Source organism: Patiria miniata, unplaced genomic scaffold, assembly GCF_015706575.1.
Source record: "Patiria miniata isolate m_02_andy unplaced genomic scaffold, ASM1570657v1 HiC_scaffold_17, whole genome shotgun sequence".
Taxonomy (NCBI): domain Eukaryota; kingdom Metazoa; phylum Echinodermata; class Asteroidea; order Valvatida; family Asterinidae; genus Patiria; species Patiria miniata.
This window is the reverse complement of record NW_024037055.1, coordinates 508,322-523,765: the sequence shown is the minus strand read 5'-3', so window position 1 is coordinate 523,765 and position 15,444 is coordinate 508,322. Positions and strand designations below refer to the sequence as shown.

At 42.3% G+C, this 15,444-nt stretch overlaps 1 protein-coding gene across 2 annotated transcripts in view; it reads right to left on the bottom strand.

The window, feature by feature from the left end:
* Positions 1-15,444, bottom strand: part of LOC119723309 (leucine-rich repeat-containing protein 9-like) — a 104,243-nt gene that overhangs the window by 23,272 nt on the left and 65,527 nt on the right. For both annotated transcript variants that reach the window (XM_038193863.1, XM_038193861.1), the window contains one exon: positions 2,870-2,933. In XM_038193863.1, the coding sequence (XP_038049791.1) occupies positions 2,870-2,933 (64 nt within the window). The remainder of the gene's footprint in view (positions 1-2,869; positions 2,934-15,444) is intronic.

The following is a 15,444-nucleotide window of genomic DNA, read 5'->3' as shown; positions in this document are numbered from 1 at the left end:
AATGTGTCTATAATGAAAGGCTCTTACGCCTAGATAATAGATGATAGTTCTGCAAATACTATCAAGTCTTTAAAGGTTCGAATTATTGAAAGATGTAATTAAAACATTGGGTCGTACCCGGTTGCTGCTGCAAGCACAAATACCAAAATCAGGATGATTTGATTGGTTATTGTGAAGAATGGTGTTTAAATGATAACTGTATTTGCCATGACGTCACACAAATCAGCTGGCCGAAGCGAAATTCATGTCTGCCATTTTGTTTTCGCGCTAACGTTAGGCGACAAAATAATATATAGTTTGCGGTAGATTTTTGGACCTCGATAAACGCAAAAAGCACATGTACAGCAAAAGTTAAGATGAAATGCAAATCAATGGTTGATAAATGAACGGAGAAAATAAACCTGCCATTGGAGCAAAAGAGAACTGCGAGAGTGTGCCGTGAGTGTGATGATTTCAAACCATGCGCTGACCAACAGTTACGACGCGTGCGGGTCTGTCACTACTGTAAAATCACTACGGTAATGATCTCGTAATATTTATTGCTCTGATTTTGAACGTACATGTATTGTCCCCCAACAATTATGATCTTAACAATGCTCATTTGTAAAATATTGCTCGTCTGTCGTGCACACCACTATTGCAAGTCAGTCACGAAGGGAAAGTGGTCAACAGTCCATTTACCATGTGTTAGCAAGCGTGGACTGCCACAATGAGAACTGGCCACGCGGTACTGGTGCAACTACGAGCATAAAGTGCCCGTAAAAAACAATCGGGTATAAAGTGGAAAATATATACACAGAAAAGAGAGATCATATTATGTGAATTGAGTTGGAGAAATCTTCTTTCTCCATCGATGTTTTCATGGCATTTTTACAATGCCAAATTTGACAAGGCCTAGATTTTCGAACAAGTTCTGACGTGCATTAGTACTAGTGTCTGTACCGGTATGTAAAAAATAACTACAAAACCAGTCTTATAGCCCAAAGTAGATAGAGGGCGCTTTAGCGACATGAAAAACAGCCAGACTGTATGCTGAAGAATGCATACCGAGTCTGTGTCTTGTACTTTTTTTCAGCTTTCATATGCAGAGCCAGGCAATGTATTCGACCCCATCGCATGAAACAAGATGAATGCGCAACAATATAAATTATCAGATTTTGTTCACGACCAATTGTACAAATGCAAAAAGTTGAATGTCTGAACATTTTTATGGTCAGATTTGACAAAATCTGTATTTTAAATGAATTTTCCATGAATTTCCACACGAAGTACGGAATATATAATTTGATCCTTAAATCCAACTCAAATGATGAAGAAAAAAAAGTGACAGTATTCATCCAGAAATGTATTTCTGCGAAATCATCTATTTTCTAGGAATGCACTGCAAAGCGAGGATATGTGGAGTGCTGTGGCCTCGTGGTTAAGGGCACTGGATTTGTGGTCTGCGGGTAAAGCTGCAGGTTGTGGGTTCGAGTCCAGCCTGGGGTCATGGTGCGTGTGCCCTTGGGCAAGGCACTTTGTCACTCATCAAGCTGTAACTCCCCTGGGAGCCAAGATGGTAGTTGGAATGTTTACTTGGCCCAATGATCAGGGTAATAATAATGTAAAGCGCTTTAATCTTATTTTATTTACGTCATCTTTAGTGAGGGTAGCTCCGATCAGTGCAGGGCACTGCTTTCCATGGAGGCCCTCAATATGAGAAATATGAGACCCATTATGTAGCACCTTTAAGGGTTACAAGGTGCTGAGGCGCATATTGCAGCCACTGCCAGAAACACCGGGGCAAACCCCTTCTCTTTAGCGATAAGTGTTACTGGGGTCTTTAACGTGCATTACACAACACATGGGACCTACGGCTTTACGTCCCATCCGAAGGACGAAACAATAATGATTAAGTGCCTTGCTCAAGGGCACAAGTGTCCGGGCCCAGGCTCGAACCCACGCCACTGTTGCCTCTGAAACACCAGAGCATGAGTCCGGTGTTCTTAACCGCTAGGCCATGACACTCCACTTAGTTAAAAGTGCTATATAAGAACCTGTTATACGTCTAAATGTAACATTAAGGAGACATGATATCGTAATTTTCATGTCTCCCTAATGTCACAGCCCCCCCCCCCCTTTAGAGGCAAAATTCTATCATTGCAATTAGGTTATTTTTGTTGCTCATGGTCTCATTAGTAAAAATACCGAAATTTGTGGAAAAGGGACAAGGGAATATTGGGTTATGGCACATTTAAGTTTGAAAAATGCACAAGTCTATGGGAATGTCTCCCAAATGTCCAATTAAAGGTAATTATTATTATTATTAAGGGTATAATTGTGCGTTTGATATGTTTTAATCACTCTGTTTAAGACCGCTTGGAGTGAGGGTGCTGATAATTACCCGAGCTGAAGGCAAGGGTAATTATCAGCACTCGGACTGCAAGCCGTCTTAAACAGAGTGATAAATGCCGACCAAGCACATATTTATTCCCATTCATACATACCTTTTTTGGTAAAAAAAATTTCAAAACTTTTCAGTCGAAAAACCCCGATTTTGTTCAATAAGTTCACTCCATGTTTTGTGAAACACCCCTCTAGCTAAATAATGGAGTGTCCAGCTCGCGAGTAAGATGTAAACAACTCCTCTTATGAAGATTGGCGCGCATGTCACGCGTACTGCACGATGTCGCGCAGAATGCACTGCGTTGTGAGTTTAGTAGGACTATAAAATACTGACTCACTAATAGTATTGCGCATGCCTACGTGAGGATTGTGAACGTTCAACCAATAATATGTTCAGGGCACAATCAAGTACTGTAATTTAGGCAATTGCTAGTGTTTTTTTATAACATGACCCAATATCCAAGGTTAACTACATTGTACTTACCAATTTGTTCAATTCTGTTGGCAGCCAAATTAAGGTTACGAAGCTGTACAAGTTCACCAATCCCCTAGGAATAAATGTAATAAAGTTATAGTTATGCCACCAAAAAAATTCACTAAATGCATGCAAAAATCGACAACACTGATAATTTTCAATAACTAGAACGGCGAAGCCGCCATGGCTCGCTGTCGAAGGCAGGAAGGAGGCTGAAGGTAGGGTTGGGGATGGGCATGATGGGGATCAGGATTCTCGTTGATGTGCCAAGGTGTGAGGGTCAGTTTTTAAATGCCAACATAAAAAGTCAACAAATGTCCTAATAAATACATGTACGTATATGTATATATAAATACATGAAATTTTTCCATTGTTAGGGTATTAAGTTCCCAGTTGTGGAGCCTTTTTTTGCAGCCCCCACAGAATCTTCTGTCCCCATACATGAATTACCATGCAAGAACTACCAGTATTGTGTAGTCCCCACAAATGCGGAACATGAATGGGTATGTACATGTACATGTATATAGACACAGTAACATCACCACATGCCTCAAACCTTACCCCATCCCCGCACTGCCCCCCCTACCCACCCCAACCCCCTACCCACTCCATCCTCCCCCACCCATCCCCACCCCATCACCTACACATCTCAACCCCACCCAAACTCCAATCCCTATCTCCTCCCACTTCCCCCACCCTCCCTCCCCCATCCCCCTACTACCACCCAACCCATTCTCCCATACCCATACATCCCCACCCCAACCCCTACTCCAATCCCTACATCCCACCCCCTCCCCCACCCTCCCCTTACCCAACCCCTACACCCACCCACCCCCTACACATCCCCAACCAAACCCAAACCCTACTTCAATCCCTATATCCCCCTCCTCCCCCACCCCCTCCTAACCCAACCCCTACACCCACCTACCCCATCCTCCCCTACCTGTCTCCCCTACCTGTCCCCACCCCACCCCTACACATCCCCACCCCACCCAAACCCATTATTCCAACCCCCATCCTCCCGTACCCCATCCCCACCAACCCAAACCCCTATTCCCAACCCCGACCCCACCCCCATCCAAGGGCGGATCCAGAACACAATTTTTTGGGGGGCCCAAAAAAATTTTGGTCCCCCCAAAAAGTGGGTCTAAAAAATTACGGCGTGGGGTTTGGGGCCCGCTTAAGGGCCCCGAAAAAATTTTGGATTCTAGATGCTCTGTGGTGCGATCTGAGGCAATTTCTGACCACTTTAACCAATTTTTTTTTAGGAAAAGATGGTGGTGAACTCATTGCCTGCCTTTATTGCGATGTCACATTAAAAAAAAAAAAAATTGGTTTCGTTTTGGGGGGGGCCATGGCCCCCTTTGGCCCCCCCCTGGATCCGCCCTTGCCCCCATCCTCCCCTAACTATCCCTATACCCATCCCTACTCCAACCCCATAAAACTAAAAGATCAAACCAGAAGCACATGCACATAAGTATACACATGAATGCTCCCCCAAAATGCATAGTGTACATGTTATACAGGTATATATACATTGTACATGTACATGTTCTCCCACTATACATGTACATGTTGTACATTTAACAATTAAAAACTGTAACATTTTCCTTAATTAAAATTCCTCAATCAAATCATTAAATTAACTGCATTGAAATGAACCTAATTGTAAGTTATTCTCAGACTGATATAAAACACGCAACACACAATCATTTTTGTTTGTATGTAATTTGCCACAGCTATTTATTCAACACAACATTGCCAGATACCATGGGCAAACTGGCAAAGAAATACAATATAGTGGGATACACCAGATCCCCTGGGTTGACCAGACCCAGCCATGAAAAGGGCACACCAGGCCCACCAAATATAGGTCACACAAAATCCTGAAATTATGGCACACCAGGCCTATCATATATCGGTCACACCATACCTAGGTCACACAATATCCTGAAATTCGGGAAATTAAACCAGACCCTGGTACATAGGGCACCAGACCCAGCCATGAATAGGGCACACCAGGCCCACCATATATAAGTCACACCAGACCCTAATAAAGAGGGCACACCAGACGTAGTTACATAATGGAAGAAAATCTTGAATACAAATACCAAAATTGAACTATTAATAAACAATTCAGGCACAGGATGTTCCCCCGCTTAAAGGGAACATGAAATAAAATTTGGATTGCATTTTTTTGGCTTAAATCAATAAAGGATGATGTTCTTAACAATATTTTGTGTATGGCGGTGTTTATTTTCTGGGATAAATGGGGGAAAATAATTTGTGAACATGTTTGGTCAAACTACTCCGCCCCACAAAGGGAAGCTTCATTAACATAAAACTTCGCGAGGGGTATGACGCAAATCAAGGGAGAGACTTGCCGCGCTGCGGGGGGCACAGGCATTGCGGCGTGCATCATAATACATGTACATATACATTGCGGCACTGAAAGTTTTTCTGGTGTTTCGTTCGGAATCGAGAAGAAATAACACCCAATTTTCGGCCATGCCAACAAGGTGTGTGGCTGCTGGGTGTAGCAAAACTACCAAGGATGGAGTAAGCCTTCATTTGTTTCCAGTAAATCCGAAATATCGGAGCATTTGAAGAGCCAAAGTGAAGGTAAATACCACAGCAAAGTGGTCCGGGCCCAGTGAGTTCGCGGCCCTCTGCGCTGCACTTTGAGCCGTCGTGCTTTGATGCTGGTCTGTACAGCAACTTGGGCTCCTTTAACGCAAGGAGCTATGGGAGGAATGGCCCCTAGTGAACCTCCAGGGAGCCATTACAGTGCCTGTCACAACAAATGTAAACTGTCATAGTATATTTACATAGTATGATAGGGCAATTAATAGTGAATGTAATAAAGTTATTGGCCGTTATGATAGGGCAATGAAAATGTTTAACCTGTGTCTGTCTAATTCCTGCCAGAAAATCTTCCCCAGACTGAACCAACGGGAGGAATAATCGCCTCTTGGTACACATCCAAGAAACGAATTGAATTCAGTAAGGCATAAGACGTTTATTCCTACTGCAACAGCAGAAAAGCTAAAAAACATTTTTGTCCCACACGAGTACCCTACGAATGGAGGTGATGAGGTGGAGGTGGGCAATTTGAAAGAAAATTATACTCATTGTGCATCACACAATGGGCTGTGACAAAGTGAGCTTAAAGTTGCACTTTCTTTTCCCACCAAAGTCAACCAGTAATATAAGAAGCTGCCCCATTGGCTGAAAGTTTGATGTAACATGAGTTCTCATTGGACTAATCCTTCTGTTTTGATTGGCTGACACAGTATGCATAAATTAACACAGGATCCTGTTTACAATCCTGTGTTTTTCACAAAAAGTAAAATGGCATTTTAAGTAGGAAATCCTAAACCAAATCTGAACATACATGCATGGAAAGAAAGCTGTTAAAATGTACTTTACATACAGGAGAAAAGTTTTCCACTTGAGAAGCTGATACTGTGTAGAATCTTTTATTTTCCATCCCATTTGTAATGTCATTTGTGCAAGTCAACATATTTACCCATCCTCACACTCTGTCCTTTACAGAATTGCTACAAATTTATTGATCTTTCAGTGAGGCAAAAACACACAGCTAAGGATACAATGGTTTTCTGTGTCACAAAGTGCAATGTCCTTTTATAAGTGGAACTTCACTCAAAGCTTAACACACACACACACACACAGCCTACAAGTAGAAATGCATATTCATGAAAAAGTTTGCCAACTCAGCAGCTGATTGGCTGCTCAAGATAGCTCACTATCCTGTGTTGCCACAAGGTTTGCAATGGCATTTTGTGCAGTAAATCTTTACACAGATATATGCGTGCATGCATGCATGCATGCCTGCACAGTGTGTTTCCAAATAGTGGAATTCTACTGTGGGACTTCGATAGCAAAGATAATTAGTAAATCGTACATGTATGTAACACAGCTGATTTCTTATTGTGAATGGCATGTACACAGCAGTTAATTAATTTGATGTGTGATATACAAGTGTGCTTCCGTGGCAATTTCCTAAGCATTTTGTCACACATGCGTAAGTAAAAAACACCAACTGAGAAATTCTGATAATAAAGCATTTGATCATTTATTCAATGATAAAATGTCTTATAGAGATGATACATGTAAACTGCATTTTCTTTTACCAAGTTAGCTAGAACCAAAAATTTCAACATTTTTATCTGAACGCGGACGTCCCGACAGACGTACGCCGGACAGACGGACGGACGGACAGACGGACGGAAATCGGTATTACATAGGCTCGCATCTGCTTCGCAGCTCACCAAAACTAATTGAGATACACTTTTTGTTGAAGGGGGATTGGGTCATGAAAGTAAGTTTGCACAAAGAGGAGGGGGCAGTTGACATTGCATACACCATGCATACAGGGCGAGAGGGTCCAAACCCATGCATACGGTACATACGCAGAGGGATAATTTGCTTTACAATGAATTGTCATGAAATCAATGTACTTTCTCATATGTATTAGTTCAACCCCTCAACCCCATCATTTATACTTATCTTTCAAGTGCCACTGCTAGCCAATGCCTGCAGAGGTCATTAAACTTCAGATACTGCGACATTACTAAAAAGAAACTGCTTCAAGTAGCTGGCAAATATGGAATGCATGTGCGTAAGGGGGGGGGGCCTAAATAGTACATGTGCAAACTTTTAGGATGCCCCACTGACAGCAGAAATGTGTACACCAGACAATATCACTACAACAATGAGGCTAACAATGCATGTGCGTAAGGGGGGGGGGGGGCCTAAATAGTACATGTGCAAACTTTTAGGATGCCCCACTGACAGCAGAAATGTGTACACCAGACAATATCACTACAACAATGAGGCTAACAGAGATGAAGATGACACGTTTTTGATGTAGGGTGATGATTTTTTATGTACATCCCTTTATTCACTGGAAACAAAAGTATCAGATCATGTATATATACAAACTTCAATAAACTTTAACAAGATTATTTGATTCAGAAAAGTGTTTAATTTACAGGGTGAATTGTTTTCTTAAAGTATTTCAAATAATGTGCTATTCTGAGGATTGTCGTGAATGATATCAATGTAATGTTTAATGTATTAAAAAAAAATGAGTTATTGGTGTTATTCACTGTTGAATCAAACAATTATTTTATGACTTGGGAGACGATGGATTTAAAATGAAACCCCTTTTGCTGGAATTTATTATACTAGTGCAGGGCCAGTCGAAAATGTGCGTGTTCGGAAGGGGCAGTTTAGAACTGCAGCTCGTGCAAACAACGCACATTATTCAATGGTGTGAATGCACACTCGCAAGTTAAACGCACAAAATGTCGTCACCCCCTGGCACTGATATTTACCACTACTGGACAATATGTGACCCGCTCTGCAAAAATGAGTCTGATGTCGCATAATTTGAATTCAAGCTTTTGCCATTTTGAAATGGAAACAGTAAAAATTTGGTCAAAATTTTGATTTTTTGTTTTTGTTTTATTTTGGTTGTTTGATAGTTTTAGTTCAAATATCTTACACAGGAATGTAAATATTAAAAGAAAAAGAAAAAAATTATGAATCTTTGGTGCTTTTCTTGGTTAGTTACAGTGTATTTGTCATTTTTCAAAGCCTTTTTTCTCCATTGAGACCTTTCTAGCTTTGCAAAAACTTTACAGAATGAAACAAGCACAACAGTGCAACCAAACGTCCTAGAGAGGTCCATGATATACCAAATGAAAGCTTATTTCATTCCCATTGTATTAATGTAGTTAACTCAAAATGTCAGTTTTGCCACAACAGACTCATTTTTGCGGAGCGGGTCACATATGGTATCGCCCTACAACTGTAGGGCGTAGTTGTAGGGCGATACCATATTGTATTAGAGTTGCTCAGTCGACTGCCTACATACAGTGCAGTGATGGTTGCTCAGTTGACTACAAAATGCATGTGCCCGTGCATGCCACTCGCGTCGGAGACATGGTGTGCAGTGCTATCGCCCTACAATGTGCCCGTCCTTTTTGCACTGTTTGCGTCATATTGAGCACGCGCGCTTTAGCTCGAACACGACGTAAACAATTGAAAAGAACCCCATGTGCCCGTCCTTTTTCCACTGTTGCGTCATATTAAGCATGCGCGCTTTAGCTCAAACATGACGTAAACAATTGAAAAGGACTGCGCGTGTTCTAGGTATATAATCTGCCACGTTGAGGCTCAGAAAATCATTTTTGCAGCTTTTTCGAGAACCGCTCATCCAAACCACTTCAAACTTAGCACTGCACATTCTGTGGCCCCGAGCAATATACCCGCCGATTTTAAACTTCACACGGTGCCCGGTTCTGGAGATAATCGACGGACAGACAGACAGAGATTCCTTGAATTATAGTAAGATAGAAATGTTCATGTCTCTCAAGGTAGCATTTTATTGCTTCACTATATCTTGGTATTAAGGTTAAAAAATTTTTTTAAATAATCTGCAAAAAAAAAAGGGTCGGTAGGTAAAAAACAATTAATTAACTTGCCAATTCTGTGTGTAAGTATCGACACCATATACTAAGGGGTATTGTTGGGACCAAGTAGTTGATTCCCATAACAGGCGTTTACCCGCGGACCCATGATTATTTTTAAATCATAACAAAAAACAAGAAGTAAAGTATTTTCCACCGCGTCCCCGCCCAATCTACTGCCAAGCTGCTGGCGCTCATTTCCCCTGTGTTTGGCAACTAAAAATTGCACTGGCCTACTTTGCAACTCAAACTATATCCTTTTTTCTTTGTAAAGAGACTCAGTCATTAACACCCCCCCCCCCCCAATAGTCGTGTGGGATGAGTCTGCAACTGGTCCAGGATACTGCAAGTGGTTCAGCTGAAAATGGCGGACAACACAGCACTGATGAGTGGAACTGGTAGGTCGACGACAATTTCGTTATAAAGAAAATGTTATTAATATCAAAGTATTATGTTCATTATATAATTTGTAGATGAGCATCAAAAGTCCTACCGCAATTTGCTAATTCCCATGTTATTCTGGAGAATATTCAGGCCAAAGAGATAACATATCGTCAGGCTGTTTTCGAATACGCATACTGCCGTGTCCCAGAACCAATGCCTTCTGATGCCCATGATGCTCAATGCTGCCTTATGATGAAGAAAATGATTCCTAAAGATGCCCAAATGATGCCTTAGGGAGAAGATCAAAGGATTCTTCCCGTTCCGACGCGAGCGCCCGCGTTCCTCCCGTTCTGAACGGGGATTAACTAAACCCAACAATAGGCCCGTTCTCCCGGGGTAGAACGCCCGGCTTACCAGGCGCCCAGCGAAGTACCCGAGCTCATTAAAAGTCTCATTGTGTGCGTTCTTTGTCAGGTTAATGTCCCGTTCTCCCGCGTGCACGGCCGCCAGCAACGGCAGAGGTATGTGAAATACGGCGAAGGTAAACACATGAAAAGAAACAAGTATTAAAGGAAATATAAAGGAAATGGGGCTGTAATATTTATCTTGATGAAACTCCATTGCCACCACGCAAAACCTTTCCACGGATTCGTTTTCTTTTTTATGAATTCAATTTTAATATGATTGTTGTTGTTTTCAGTTACAGGGAAGTGAAAGTAGGATGGTGTAATTCTTTGCGGCGGGGCGGATGTACGTCGAAACAATATTTTAGATGGCCCAATAATAAAGGCTCAAAAGAATGCAAATAAATGTGAAGTATTATTAACTTCTTTGTTGGGTAGTTGATTATGTTACTGTTGGGGCTATTGGTTTATACCTGCTCATGCTTTTCAATATCCACACCAAAAAATGGTTTTGGTTATGAGACATCAACGAAAAAAAAAATGCCAACTAACGATTCACGATTGTTACAATTGTATATAAATGTAGCCAGCCTCGCTGATCTGACAGTAGATAACCAGTGGCCAGCTGTGGTGACATAGTTTAGCAGTGTGTCTTTCCTGAGATTAACCACGTGGTGGCCGGGGGACATTATTTAGTCCATGGGTTGGTTGGCTGGATCGGCTGGGATCGTTTATTCAGGAATATTTCCTTCAGTCACTCCATCAGACGTCACTGTTGTAAAATGTTGCACATTTCCCTTCAAATACACAAACTATCAAACATGTACATGTAACTCTAATTTCCGAGACGTCTTCTCGATTTGTTGAGCATTTTAACAAGTTAAATCACTATCCATCTTCAACTGTACAACGCCTGCAAGAGATGAGTAAACAACAAACATTATTTTATCACAACATTTCCAAAGTCTCCTTGTAAATTTCAGTGTGGCCGATGTTTCTTCGGATATTATTTGAGCAGTTGCCATTATCCACCGTTGTCACCGCACAGGTCTATTGTACTACCATGCTGTGGGCACCCAGCTTGACCATTTCATTGTGCCATTGTTAGGCATGATCCCGCGGTCGCAAGGGGGCCTGGGCGAACGCAGGCGCCCGGGGGAATTGGGTACATTAGGCCCATTCCTCCCGTGCGCTTGCGTCGGAACAGGAAAAATCCTTTTGATCTCCTCCCTTTGAAAGTGATGCCTTTTCTTGACCAAATGATGCCCAAAATTTACAGAGGCAGCCACGCGAGGGAAGCTAATCAGGCACAGATCCAGAGGAGGGGTTTTGGGGGTCGGGGAAAAAAAAGCTCTGCAAAAAAAATTTAAAAAATAGAAATTTATGAAAAACTAGACTTATGTTTGTGGACAAACATAGGGCTGTTTCGGTAATATGGAGTCACATGAAACGTAATGACGTAATCATGATGTCACTATATTACGCACTTCGGTCTATATAGTTACATACCAACTTTCAACCCAGTTCAGAAGATATAGGTTCATCAACCCAGTTCATCATATGTCATGTTATGACGTCATCATGATGCCACTACAATGTTAATCTATAATGCATCCCGGTCTAGGTACATACCGACTTTTAGCCCAATCAGTCATGTGGTTCAGGAGAAATATGCCTTCAAAATATGTTTATTGACTATGACGTCATATGTCACATGATGACGTCATCATGACACCATTTTTTTTTCTTTATAAGATATCCTAGTCTAGGTACATGTATATTCCAACTTTGATCCCAATCGGACCTGTAGTTCTTGTAATACGGGCCTATAAAATATGTATTTTTACGATGACGTCATATGTCATGTGATGACGTCATGATGACATCACTTTCATCTTCATCTATAACACATCCCGCTCTAGGCACATACCAACATTCAACCCAATCAGACCTGTAGTTCTGGAGATATACGCCTGTAAAAGATGCAATTTTCCTTATGTCGACACACGTCATGTGATGACGTCATCATAACGTCACTTCAATTTTCATCTGTAACACTTTCCAATCTAGGTACATACATACATCTTTCAACACAATCGGACGTGTAGTTCTGGAGATATAGCCCAATCTGTCAGGTCTAGCCGAATTCTGCTCGAAAATGGTCACAACAGAAAAGTCGCATATAATGTGACATCACGTGACTTATGACTTCACGATGATGTCAATGACGTCACGATGATGTCAATGTTTGGGGAACATCTTCAGATGCTGGTCTAAGTGTGTGCCGAGAATAAAGGCAATCAGATTAATTTTAGTGGCCAAAGTGCCGGTGACAAAAATACATGTACAAATGCTATGGACTTGGGCTGAAAAAGAAAAAAAAAAGAAACTAGACTTATGTTTGTGGACAAACATAGGGCTGTTTCGGTATTTTTTGTGACCTGTGACATGTAAGGTTTGAAGTACATGTTCCGTGGTAACGTAAGTGATATACCATTTTTTTTATCAAGTACCGCTATTCCAGTACGAGTACTTTGTTTTAGCGAGTACTGTTATTCGAGTACGAGTACTTTGATGATCGAGTAGAATTTCGACATGTGCGAGTACGAGTACTTTGCTGCTCGAGTATGAGTACTGTTGTATCGAGTACGAGTATACTTTGACATTCGAGTGCGAGTACGAGTACTCCAAAAAAAGTACTTGAGTAGTACTCGAGTATGAGTGCTGAGCACGAGTACTACAACACTGACTTTAATTTTGCCCTTTCATTACAAGCATTGGATTAACAGGCAAGTACCAACCCCTCGTGGACTCACAAATCACCTTTGATTTGAGGAAGTCCACTTCTGGGAATTCTCTTACCTGCATGGGAGTTCCAGTGTCCAGACTAGGTGTTAGAGGCAATTAACCTGTCCTGACAGTTGGGATGAGATGCCAAGGCAGCCGAGAGGGCTACTTGTCCCATTTGGCTTTCTGATCGTAGAATGTCCTAATGTAGCACAAGACGAAGGTTGATGGCATTTTCCAGGCAGCCGCCTGTAGAATGTTTGGCAGAGGAACGCCTTAATACAAAAATGCCTGTGATGTCGTTAATGCTCTCGTGTCATGAGCATGGGCAGGGTTCTCTGAATGTGTAGGCCAATCTGGTACGAAAGAGTTGATTGTCCTAACTATCCATCGGAAGATCGTGTCCCATGATGCCCTTGAATTAGGCTGAATTGTCGTGATGAACAGCTGGGTGGCCTTACCCCTTAGGGGCCTAGTTTGGGTGCAATACCACTTGAGAGCCAAAATCGGACACCAGAGTATGTCATCTCAGATGGAAGTGATGGTTTTTATCTCCAGAATAAAAATATCTGATGGTTGGAAATATGTTGACTGATTCTGTACCAGGAACATTTTATGAGGGACCAGTCGAACTCCAGTGATATCCATCGTACATGACCCTGCTCTATGGTAAGGGCAAGCAGCTCACTGTGTCTCCTGACGGTAGCCGCTGCTACCAGAAAAACTGTTTTTAATATCAAGTGAAGCAGAGAGGCATTGGCAAGGGGCTCATATGGAGGCTTCGTCAATGCCGACAGAACTAACCCGAAGTCCCAAGCAGGGACTAATCATTGCCGTGGCAAGCGACTTATAAACATATCCCAATTAAGATGTTTTAAGAGGATGCTGTTTGAAACTGTTGATCAATCAGAAAAATCTGTATTAACTGCCACAATTGCTGAACGGTAGCCTCGAACTGGAGAAACGAGAGGCCTTGCGTAACCGTTCCATGAGGAAATCACTGATTTGTCTGACAGATGCTGTTGATGGATCAATGTATACACAAGTTTGTCTGCACCATTTATTATAATGTTGTAGTTGGCTTTTATATGACTGTCGTGTTGAGGCCCTACAACTTTGGGCAGTAATGGTTGCAGCATTTGCCGAAAGTCCTGCTGTTTGGACAGATTGTTCAACAATAGCCAACACGTCAGGTGAAGTGACTCTGGCTCTGGCAGTAGGATATTGGAGCAGGGTTGATCAAGAAGATCTACCCTCTGAGGCAGTATTATTGGTGTGTGAAGCAATATCCAACTCTATGTTCCTAAGAACCTTCGGAGGGAGAGAGACTGGTGAAAACGATACATCCAAGCATGTTTGCCCAGCTTATGGACATACATTGCCCAAGCATTGGGATCGGGACTGTGTGTGCAGTATACCTGCAGATGGTTGTTGAGGGCTGATGCAAACAGATCTATGTGTGGGCAATCGAGCCTTTGGAAAATGTTCTGGACTAACGATGGGCGTAGTGTCCATCCCATCGGGATAATTTTCCCCCTGGAGAGAGCATCTACCATGAGGTTCAGCTTGCTGGCAATGCGAAGTGTCGTCAACGTTATGTCGTTCGTTATGCACCACATTAGGAGATCCCAAGTGTGTAGACAAAGCTGAGGGGATCATGTGCCTCCTTGATGATTTATGTAGGAGAAAACAGTGGAGTTGTCTGGTACTGCGTGATCTTTTGGAACCTGTAGCAACTATTGTCTGGACAGTTGGCTCTGCCCATCGTCAAGAGGTTTTGCCCACCATCAAGATTTTAATGATTCAATCACAGATCCTCTACACAAGAATGAATGATATCCCCAAATTTCTAGTTACATGCGTGATATGGCACTTGGGCGTCGTGCGTGCGCGTGCTCAAGACTCGGTGCACCACTGCAGTCTTTCAGTGGTCAATTTCTGTCAGGACGCCAGCTGTTGGGATCATGGCACGCACGCAGTGGCGTAGCCAGGAATTTTTCAGTGGGGGGGCGCTGGGGGGGCTGGAACATTTCATGGGGGGGCGTCAAGCAGGGGCGTCAATCGCTTCTCAAAAGTGGGGGGGGGGGGACATACCTTGATCATAACTGATGCAAGCGCAAAGCCCTTATGGCGTGGGGTTCGGGGCCTGCTTAAGGGCCCCGAAAAAAAAATGGTTTCTAGATGTTCTGTGGTGTGATTTGAAGCAATTTCTTACGACTCTCCTCCATGCTTTAACTAATATTTTCTTGGCAAAAGATTATTATTTGAACATCGTTTTCGAGGTTGGAGACATTGAATCAGCTATCGGTATTCTGAGCTATTGGCGTGGGGATCGGGGCCCGCTTAAGGGCCCCGAATTTTTTTCGATGCTCTGTGGATTTTCGATGCTCTGTGGTGTGATGTGAGGCAATTTCTTACCACTTTAACCGATAATTATCTTAGCACAAAAGTTAATAATTTAAACATAATTTTCGAGGTTTTCTCAGCTAAAGGCATAAGAAAATTTTGTGAA